Source organism: Nicotiana sylvestris, chromosome 4 (assembly GCF_000393655.2).
Source record: "Nicotiana sylvestris chromosome 4, ASM39365v2, whole genome shotgun sequence".
NCBI classification, from domain to species: domain Eukaryota; kingdom Viridiplantae; phylum Streptophyta; class Magnoliopsida; order Solanales; family Solanaceae; genus Nicotiana; species Nicotiana sylvestris.
In genome coordinates, this window is record NC_091060.1 from 83,323,047 (window position 1) to 83,334,585 (window position 11,539).

Genomic DNA, 11,539 nt, shown 5'->3' on the forward strand with positions numbered 1-11,539 from the left:
GAAGAAAAAGAGAAGTCAGCAGAGTAACAATGGCAACAAATACAGCAGCAGTAACAGCAGGTAACCAATAGAACAAATCCCAGTGCAAGATGCAGTTAGAGCCGATGAAAAAATGGCAGAATGAAGCAAATTCCCAGTAGTATGGAATCAGAATTTAGGCAGAACAAATCCAAAAATGAACTAATGCTACAACACAACCAGTAACCTCAATCAGGACTCAGAAGAAATCAATATGGAACAGGCAAATCCAGACCAGTGAGAATCAAGACAACGATGGAAATGCAGTCCCTATTTTTGTGTTATGCCTCTCTCAATATGTATCTGTATGTTCTCTCTATCTCTCTCTTCTTCTGAAGTTTAGTGTCAACTTTTAGTCCCCTCTCTCTCTGTGTTTCTGTTTTTTCAGAACTTCAGCTCTCAATGTTCAGTCTGAGTTCCCTCTCTCTCTCTGTGTATCTGCCTCAATGTGTATCTCCTCCCTTTTATAAGCCTAACATCAGGCTATTCACAGCCTGTTCAACAAGCAGAAACCCCTCCCATGTGGTCTGTCTTGTTTCAGTTTCCACTTACTATAAATATATAAACCCCCATGATATTCCCTGGCAGACTTACCTTTTAAGTGAGGTTTAATATTTCTAAACTAAAGCAGGGTATGGGCAGCAGGGGTGTGTTCTGACAGCACATGCTGTCCATTACATTGCAATGCATATGCTGCCCAAGGCTGAGAAATGAGTAAACAATGCCATCAACTAAATTAAAATCTGAAACCTGCAGCTAATAAATCAATCCTTAAACGTTTTTCTGATTTGGCTAAACAAATTAATACCTAGTGGCAACAAAACTAATCTGATTCAATCAATGCTTCAGTAAATCACAATAGTCTGAGTCAAGTTGCTACCATTCCAGCATGAAATTAATTAACGACGTATATCAACTCGACTATACTAGTTATAACACATACAATCGAAGCCAATAATCAGAAATCCAACAGTATCAACAAGGGGTTCAGATTGCACTGTCAAAACAAAAATGACCCTGGGAACTAATTCAACGAACCATTTCAAATTCGTTTGATTGTACAGCTTACACATACACACATTGTCAGTAAATGGAAGAAAAACTCAATCAAACATAGGGGTACAGGCAAGATGAACCAGACACAGTTGGTAAAAAATTTTAAGGACACAAATTAAACAAACAACTGGACACACAAACAAACAGACTAAACGAACTGATAAAGAAAAACAAACATTACCTCGAAACTTGAAAAAATCAGAAAACCTTGTCTTGGATTCAAACAGACCTTTCTTGGGGTTGAACGGACTTTAATCGAAGTGTTTCTCAAATGAGAAACACTTCGATTAGGGTCCATTAGACCCTAATCACTTGGCTCAAACAGACACGGATCAGTCACGAGGAAACCTAGGGTTCTTAGAGGGCAGATTTGGGTTTTGGGCTTTCTTGGTTAGATTCGGACCAAACCAAGCATGGTTTGGTCATGAGGGAGGTCTGGGGACTGTCTGGTATGAATTTAGGGCAGATCGGTGTAGATCGAGTTTTGACTCAAATCTTCAAATGAAGATTCGAGAAGGTGGGATGGGACTTGAGCTGAACGGTTGGTGGATTCATGTTCAGGGTGTCAAGGTGGTCCTAGGGTGTTAAGGTGAGGGCCACCGGCGTTCAGGCCGCCGGGATTAATGGTGAAGGGAAAGGGGGCGGCTAGGGTTTCGTGGGGAAAGGGATGAGGATGAAGGCGGGGGTCTTGGATAGGGGGTAGGGTATGGTAGGAAGCTTATATATGGAGTGGATGGTTTGATCTCAACCGTTGGATGGGGTGAGATGAAGGGTCAGGATCCTTTGGCTGGTAGGGAACGGCGTCGTTTCAAACTAAAGGGGTTTGGGTTGGTCCGGATGGAAATGGGTCGGGTTCATCATGAGTTATGGGGAAGTGATCTTGGCCGTTGATCAATCTGAGATCAACGGCTCAGATCAGACCAGATTAAAACGGTGTCGTTTGGAAGTTCTTGAAGTAGTCTGGTCTGGATCGGGGCAAGCACAGGTTTTGGGCTGGGTTGTTTGGGCCAATTTGTTTAAGATTGGACTGGCCCAAGTCCGAAAACCCTTTCTCCTTCTTTTTTTATTATTTTTTTCTTTTTGAATTTCTTAAATTAATTTACCAAATAATACCATGTATAACCATAAACAACAATTTACATACAATTAACATTTAATTATACTAACATCACTTAATGACAAAAATAAAAATGAAAGATGCACATTTTTATTTATATATTTTTTGAATAAAATAAACACGGACGAGATTACAGATAACTAACAAATATGCCACATAAAACCCAAAACTTGTACAGTAGGACCATTTGTTATTTTTATTTCTTTTGGAGCAATTGTCGCGTAAAACAAAAATCACGTGCTCACAGCTGCCCCTCTTTGTTCGGAAACACGAAGGGTTTTCGTGCAAAGATAAAGTGAGCGGATATGAGCGATTTTTGCCTATGGACTACTCCGTGTGAAGCATGTTTTGAAAGATCTGACCGAATCTTTGCTTCAAAGATTTCCTACATATCCTGGGCTAAACAGGAATCAGGTCAATGTAGTTCGGGAAGCTTCGGCAGCTGGGACTACCATGGGATTGCAATGCTTGCTGTTACTGCTGTTGCTGTTGTCACCGTTGCTTTACTGACCGCCTTATTACAACCAAAGAAAAATTGAAACTGAACTAAATACTTATATGCATGTCAACTGCTAGTTACAAGATTCATATCTATGATTCTTTTGCGACTTGATCTTGAGTCTTAGCAGATTGTGCTTGGAGACTTCGATCTGAATCTTGATGCTTGCGAGTTGTGGCGACTTGTTTAATCTCCGGGATACTCAGTGAGACGCGACTAGCAGAGTTCAGGACCTTAATCAAATGTTGGAGTCGATCCGCCTTCCATTTACTCCGATATCTCGGGACATCTTCTTTTTGTCTTTTCCTTCTTTGATTCTGAGTTGAGACTCAATCTCGTGGGTCGTTTCGATCCGTGTGGCTCGAGGTTAGACCTGCGGGAAAAACAAACGAACGAAATTTTCTGCCCCAGTTTCACTAGGAAAATTTCGTGAATTATTCGCCAGGAAGTTCATAAAATTGATGAAAGAAGATATGAATGCTCAGTTCAGGGTTGGAGCCCTAATGCCGACTAGCTGGGGAGAAGTTCAGTTTAGAGTTGAAACTCTAATACTGACCAACTGGGGAAAAGTTCAGTTTAGGGTTTAAAACCTTAATGCTGATTAAAGGAAGAGTTCAGTTTAGGGTTTTAAAACCCTAATGCTGACTGAGAGGCAAAGTTCAGTTTAGGGTTTAAAACCCTAATGCTGACTAAAGGAAAGAGTTTAGTTTAGGGTTTAAAACCCTAATGCTGATTGAAAGGAAAAGTTCAGTTTAGGGTTTAAAACCCTAATGCTGACTGAAAGGAAAAGTTCAGTTTAGGGTTTAAAACCCTAATGTTGACTGAAAGGAAAAGTTCAGTTTAGGGTTTAAAACCCTAATGCTGACTGAAAGGAAAAGTTCAGTTTAAGGTTTAAAACCCTAATGCTGACTGAAGGAAAAGTTCAGTTTAGGGTTTAAAACCCTAATGCTGACTGAAAGGAAAGAGTTCAGTTTAGGGTTTAAAACCCTAATGCTGAGTGAAAGGAAAAGTTCAGTTTAGGGTTTAAAACCCTAATGCTGACTGAAGGAAAAGTTCAGTTTAGGGTTTAAAACCCTAATGCTGACTGAAAGGAAAGAGTTCAGTTTAGAGTTTAAAACCCTAATGCTGACTAAAGGAAAAAGTTCAGTTTAGGGTTTAAAACCCTAATGCTGACTATAGGAAAAAGTTCAGTTTAGGGTTTAAAACCCTAATGCTGACTGAATGGAAAAGTTCAGTTTAGGGTTTAAAACCCTAATGCTGACTGGCTGGGGACAAAGTTCGAGAATACTAACTGACCTCTTTTTTTGGATTTTCTTGTTTTAGTAGAAGATAAAAGGGAGTCTCGTGGAAACTAACCTTTCTTGGGGTTGAACGGACTTTAATCGAAGTGTTTCTCAAATGAGAAACACTTCGATTAGGGTCCATTAGACCCTAATCACTTAGCTCAAACAGACACGGATCAGTCACGAGGAAACCTAGGGTTCTTGGAGGGCATATTTGGGTTTTGGGCTTTCTTGGTTAGATTCGGACCAAACCAAGCATAGTTTGGTCACGAGGGAGGTCCGGGGACTGTCTGGTATGAATTTAGGGCAGATCGGTGTAGATAGAGTTTTGACTCGAATCTTCAAATGAAGATTCGAGAAGGTGGGATGGGATTTGAGCTGAACGGTTGGTGGATTCATGTTCAGGGTGTCAAGGTGGTCCTAGGGTGTTAAGGTGAGGGCCACCGGCGTTCAGGCCGCCGGGATTAATGGTGAAGGGAAAGGGGGCGGCTAGGGTTTCGTGAGGAAAGGGACGAGGATGAAGGCGGGGGTCTTGGATAGGGGGGTAGGGTATGGTAGGAAGCTTATATATGGAGTGGATGGTTTGATCTCAACCGTTGGATGAGGTGAGATGAAGGGTCAGGATCCTTTGGCTGGTAGGGAACGACGTCGTTTCAAACTAAAGGGGTTTGGGTTGGTCCGGGTGGAAATGGGTCGGGTTCATCATGGGTTATGGGGAAGTGATCTTGGCCGTTGATCAATCTGAGATCAACGGCTCAGATCAGACCAGATTAAAACGGTGTCGTTTGGAAGTTCTTGAAGTAGTCTGGTCTGGACCGGGGCAAGCACAGGTTTTGGGCTGGGTTGTTTGGGCCAATTTGTTTAAGATTGGACTGGCCCAAGTCCGAAAACCCTTTCTCCTTCTTTTTTTATTATTTTTTTCTTTTGAATTTCTTAAATTAATTTACCAAATAATACCATGTAAAACCATAAACAACAATTTACATACAATTAACATTTAATTATACTAACATCACTTAATGACAAAAATAAAAATGAAAGATGCACATTTTTATTTATATATTTTTTGAATAAAATAAACACAGACGAGATTACAGATAACTAATAAATATGCCACATAAAACCCAAAACTTGTACAGCAGGACCATTTGTTATTTTTATTTCTTTTGGAGCAATTGTCACGTAAAACAAAAATCACGTGCTCACAATCATCATAAGAACTGACGCGAAGAGATTGGACACTGAGGGGACAGAATTTAAGAAGAACTAGGAGGAGAAGGTTTGGAAGCAGAGTGATCACGCCCAACTATGCCTTATAAAAAGGACTAAGCGGACGTTGAAATATAATCTGAGTATTTCGCCTAGAGTCGAATCCACAAGGAATTAACCTATCAATTACTCTTGTTAAACTTACTAAATTCTACGGAATCACCTTCCCAAACATTTTGAATAACAATTGAGGATATTTCTACTAACTACAACTGATTGTAATGAAGTAACTAAAGACTAACTATGATTAAGTTGCAAACAATTAAGAGAAGGATCTAAGGTTGTGATTTTCCCTAGTGAAGGAATCCTTTCCGGTTATGTTTCATATAGATTTGCCTAACCGTCTCTATCGATCATGAGCACTCTTATTACCGTAAATCTCTCCCGAGTAATCACGACAATTTACTAGACGCACTCTCCCGAGCTACGCTAGCTGGCTTTTAATAAAGCTCACTTCAGATCGCACCCAAGGCTTTGTTATCCCTAATCCCTCCTTTAAGCCCTCAGTTATTGATCCCTCATATACTCTGGGAGTGGTATTGTTCAACAATTACCTAAATGTGCACTCGCTCCCGAGTAATACATACTAAATAGGCACAACTAATTGAGGATCCTATCAATTAACTACAACAAGAACGTAGTTGATCAAATAGAGATTAAACCGGGAAAACTATATTAACATAACAAGAAGTTCATCCTTCAATAGGTTCCATCAAAACATTAGACTAAATATTTAGCTATTCATAATCGTGTTCATAATTTCCCAAATAAATTGCATAATTAAATTACAAAGCAAGGATGAAGGAATGAAGAATTTGATGCCAATCTCCTCTGGAAATTGCTCCAAACATTTTCTCCCTTCCGCAATAGCCTCCCTAGGTCTCAGATATGTCCAAAGTTTTCAAAATGGCATTTTTACATGTATTTATACCAAATAGGGTCGGGCATAGACGAAAACACCCTTTCCTACACGAACTAGGACTTAGCTCTAAAAAAATGGAACAGTTGCGCCGCACTATGCGGCGCGTTAGTGCACTTTGTCTGCAGCCTCTTCTTTTCGTGTCAGGCATCATTTTACACTGCTGCGCCGCGCCTTGCGGCGCCCCATGCGGCGCGGCAGTGTAGTTTTCTGAGAGTGAACTTCTTTCGTCCTCTTTTAACATCCAGATTTCATACACGACCCCCAAACACGATCCCATCTTAATGTATTGGGCTTTTACTCAGACTTCAAAGCTCCGAATTGATCAATTTAGCTCCAAATTAACTTTTGAGCTCAGGATCACTTCTTTCAAGGCATAAAACACGTACTAAGTGCAATTCACTATCATTTCAACTCAAACGCACGTAAAAATGCAATCATTGGAATGTAATACCACGGCTAAAACACGGGTTTCTAGCCTAACATCAACACCCCGCACTTAGACAATTGCTCGTCCTCGAGCATTTGAACTACACTACACCTAGGGATAACTTTTCATCAAACAACCTCCCTGATACATCACGCCAAGAATAATTAATGTAGACTGAGCACCTTATCATAACATCCCACCCTCAAGATTCGCTTAAAAGTACCATGCATTAGTCACTCGCCCACTTACTCTAACATAGAGGTCAATGACATTACCTTTCCTTCATGAATAAAGTTCCCTCACATAACAAAAGAGAGTAGTCTCACACAATAAAATTTACGAATATTTAGGAACTCGAGATAGAAAGAATTCACTCACTCTCAGAAATAACATTCATATGCCACAAAAGATGCACCATAGGCTTGCCCATAGTGTACTACTCTACTAATCGAGTTCCTTCAGTCTAGGATCAAGTAGGACTTTATTTGGTTGTAATGTAGGCTGCGGGACGGGTAGGATACATCTAGATATAAGAGTGACTACACCTCCGTAAGCACTTTAATACATATACTGTAACATTCAAACCCCACTTATGTCAAATCAAAACTCCACTTTCACATCAATCTAGATTAACTCCCTACATCTTTAAGCACAATTACGCCAAGAGCCACCACCATCAAAGAATATATATATATATATATATGTTTTTTTTCTTCTTTTTCTTTTCTTTCTTTTTCAATTCAAGTGGCTCTTACTTTACCCTTTTTTTCCAACACAATGCACCTTTCTCCTTATTCCACTAGTTCTACTAAAAAGCCACACCCACCACCCCACACTTTAACTTTTACAAAGTTCATAACAATTCAAGTGCTTATGAGAGGTGAAAGGGTTCAAATATATGGTCAATTCAAACAATTAGGTAAGGCTTGTAATGTGGTTGCCAAAGAAATAGGATTACAGGCTCAAAGGGGTTAACTACGATACATCACAATTAGGTGGGTAAAATATGCATATATGGCTCAACAAAGAAACGCCTATGTCACTTCCAAGACTGAACAAAACTACTATTTCGCTTTGCAAACACACGGGGCAAGTTCTAGGCAACAAATGCAATGCACAGAATAACACAAAACCTTACACACACATGGCACATAACTCACTCAAGATTGGACTAATCAAGACACTCTTAGTCAAAGTAGTTAAGCACAGTTTTAATCATACGATTTAAGGCACTTATTTAAGAGTCAAGAATTGAGCCTAAGTGTCACAACTAAGGCCCTTACCATTCTCAAGGCATATGCAATCAAGGGAAATTGATCCTTTAACTTAGCTTCCTAACTAAAGATTCTTAATTCCTAAAAAATAAAAAGATTTAACTACACCCGGTTCAAGCAAAACCCTTGAAAAAGAACCGCGGCACAAAGAAAAACCAAGGGGGAATTTTTACACTACCTAAAAGAAAAAAACTAAAATAAAAGACATATTTTTGGATTTTCACATATATGAATTTTTTTTGTTTTTTTTTCCGGCTCATCTCCCTCAATAAACCAGTCGACGAAATCCATCGTCGGGAAGAGTCGAACTACATACTTAATTACTAACTATTACAGGCCCGATAGAATTCAAAATTATAGTTTACAGACCAATTGTTTATGAAAGCAAGAAATCAATCAAATAAAACCAACTAGCAAATGAAAAAATAAAAACAAGTACAAATACAATCAAATATATACAACGAATTAGGCATGATTTAGACTCCTTCTTCTCAATCAAGTACCTGAGAGCTGCATGATCAGTATATACAATTACCTTAGAGCCAATCAGGTATGATCTGAACTTGTCGAATGCAAACACCACATCCAGCATCTCCTTTTCAGTCACAGTGTAGTTCGGCTGGGCTCCACTCAGCGTTCTACTGGCATAGTAGATTGGGTGCATTAACTTGTCTTTCCGCTATCCCAACACTGCCCCCACTACATAGTCACTGGCGTCACACATGAGTTCGAATGGTTGCTCCCAGTCGGGGGCGACAATGATGGGTGCTGTGACTAGCCTCTTTTTCAACTCCTCGAACTCTACCCTGCAATCATCAGAAAATAAGAAAGGGTGATCTTTTTCTAACAACTTACAGAGAGGGTTGACAATTTTTGAGAAGTCTCTTATGAATCTCTGGTAGAAACCAGGAAGCTCCTGATTGCCTTGACTGAAGTGGGAGGTGGCAGCTTTGCTATCACATCAACTTTTGCATGATCCACCTCGATTCCTTTACTTGATACCCGGTGTCCCAAGACTATGCCTTCTTGTACCATGAAATGGCACTTCTCCTAATTAAGAACTAGGTTAGTCTCAATACATCGTTTCAACACTCGGGTCAGATTTATAAGGCACTCGTCGAATGAGTTTCCCACTACCGAGAAATCATCCATGAACACTCCATTATATTTTCGACCATGTCAGTGAATATGGCCATCACGCACCTCTGGAATGTGGCGGGTGCATTGCATAGACCAAAGGGCATCCTCCGAAAAGCATAAATGCCATAGGGGCAAATGAAAGAGGTCTTCTCTCTATCCTCTGGTGCAATGGAGATTTGATTGTACCCTGAGTACCCATCCAGAAAACAGAAGTGAGACCTCCTTGCCAATCTATCAAGCATCTGATCAATGAAGGGAAGTGGGAAGTGGTCTTTCCGGGTGGCCAGATTTAATTTTCTGTAGTCCATGCAAATTCTCCAGCATGTGATGGTTCTTGTAGATATCAGCTCATTGTTATCATTTTTGACCACCGTTATGCCACCCTTCTTAGGAACACATTGCACCGGGCTAACCCAGTTGCTGTCAGAGATTGGGAAAATGATTCTCGTATCCAACCACTTAATCACTTCTTTCTTCACCATTTCCTTCATGTTGGGGTTCACCTTCTTTGGTGCTCCCTAGAAGGTTTGTGTCCCTCTTCCAGTAGAATTTTATGCATACAATATGCCGGGATGATCCCCTTGATGTTTGCCATGGTCCACCCAATGGCAGTCTTGCATTCCTTTAGTACCTGTAAAAGTTGTTGTGCCTGCACATCTAACAAACTAGATGAGATAATAACAGGTAATGTGGAGTTAGGTCCTAGAAACTCATACCTGAGATGGGCGGGCAGTGGCTTCAATTCTAGATTTGGTGGTTCTTCTATGGATGGCTTGGCTGGAGGAGTTTCCCTGTTTTCTAAGTGCAGGGGCTCAAATTCAAGAGTTCTATCCCAAAACCCTCTGACCTCTAAAGCCAACACCCATTCTGCCAATTCTTCCCCATTCACCTCATTTAAATTTACCAGACATGCAGTAAGAGGGTCCTCAATAGTCAACTTTTCATCATCAGCTTCTACGATTACATCCACGACATCAATTAAAGAGAAATTTACGAATTCACTCAGTGGCCTCATAGATTTTTGCATATTGAATGTTATCTCCTCATCATTCAATCTCATCTTGACCTCCCCAGTTTCGCAATCAATGAGAGTTCTCCCCGTGGCCAAGAATGCCCTTCCCAAAATTATGGGAATTTCTTCATCCTCCTTGCAATCTAGAATCACAAAATCTGCATGGAACACAAATTTCCCTACCTGAATCAGCACGTCATCCAAGATACCAGAAGGTCTTTTCATGGTCCTGTCAGCTAGCTGCAACAACATAGATGTGGGTCTAGCTCTTCCACTCCCCAACCTTTTATAAATTTCCAGGCGCATAAAATTTATGCTAGCCCCCAAATCACAAAGTGCCTTGGCAAAAACAAAGTTACCAATGGTGCAGGGAATTGTGAAACTCCCCAGGTCAGAGAGCTTCTCAGCAACTGGTCTGGTCACTACAGCACTGCAGGTCTGAGTAAGAGTCACTATGGCCAAGTCTTGAAAATCAAATTTTTGGGACATCAAGTCCTTCATCATTTTTGCATAACCAGGCATCTCCTTCAATGCATTAATCAATGGAATATTTACCTGAATTTGTTTCAGCATCTCCAAGAATTTCTTGTATTGTTCTTCTTTCTGGTACTTGACTAACCTCTGTGGGAATGGTGCTGGAGGTCTCTTCTTTCCAATGATTTGGGTATTTTCTTTGTCAGACACCACCTCAACTACCGGTCTTTCTCAGCCTCAATCTGTGTGTTATGTTTTTCCTGGGCAGGCTGCACTGTCACCTCTGTCAGTTTCATTGAATCATCTAGCTCAGTGGGCACTGGTACAAGTGTCTCAACCTGTCTGCTTTCTCGAGCCCTCTCTTGCTCCAAGTCTAAGTCTTTGCCATTATGTAGACACACTGCCATCAGTTGCTTTGGGCCTTGATCTTTTGGATTTATCTGAGTGTCTGCAGGTAATGTCCTATGAGGATGATTATTCAAAGACATCGAAATCTGGCCCATCTGCACTTCAATATTCTTAATAGCTGAATCATGTGCATCTACTATTTCACTGATTTTTGCATTTGACCCAATAACCTACTGCATCATTGCCTCAAGTCAAGCAAACCCATCTTTTTGTCTTCCACCATGCTGCTGCTGAGAAGGATGATAACCTTGCTGTTGATTTTGATTATTATATCCCTGTGGACTTTGGTAAGGCGCCATATTATTGTGAGGTCTCATGCCTCCCATGTTTCTATTGTTGAGTTGTGGCTGGATTGGCCTGTACGACTGATTTTGTTGGCCCCAATTTTGACCACCCTATCTCTAGCCTCCATAATTAGACACATAATTCATGTCCTCAGGGTAGTGATGATGATCACTTTCTGCATTCCATTTGTTACCAATTGGCTGACTAATGCAAGATGTGCATAAGCCCCCATTGGTAGTATCTACAATATGTACTTGCTCCCTGACTCTTCCACCTTTTTGGTGAGTATACTCATCTGTGTCATTAATGTGGCCATATTTTCAACAAGAGTGTTGGATGGCTCTAAGGGCACTGA

The 11,539-nt window shown here is 40.5% G+C and overlaps 1 protein-coding gene across 1 annotated transcript; it reads right to left on the reverse strand.

Moving 5' to 3' along the window:
* Positions 1–9,504: 9,504 nt before the first annotated feature.
* Positions 9,505–10,590, reverse strand: LOC138889774 (uncharacterized). Its single transcript, XM_070173109.1, has 2 exons — positions 9,722–10,590; positions 9,505–9,670 (listed from the first exon to the last, which is right to left on the reverse strand). Exons 1-2 carry the CDS (start codon positions 10,588–10,590, stop codon positions 9,505–9,507), a joined length of 1,035 nt encoding a protein of 344 aa, XP_070029210.1.
* Between the last annotated feature and the right edge of the window lie 949 nt (positions 10,591–11,539).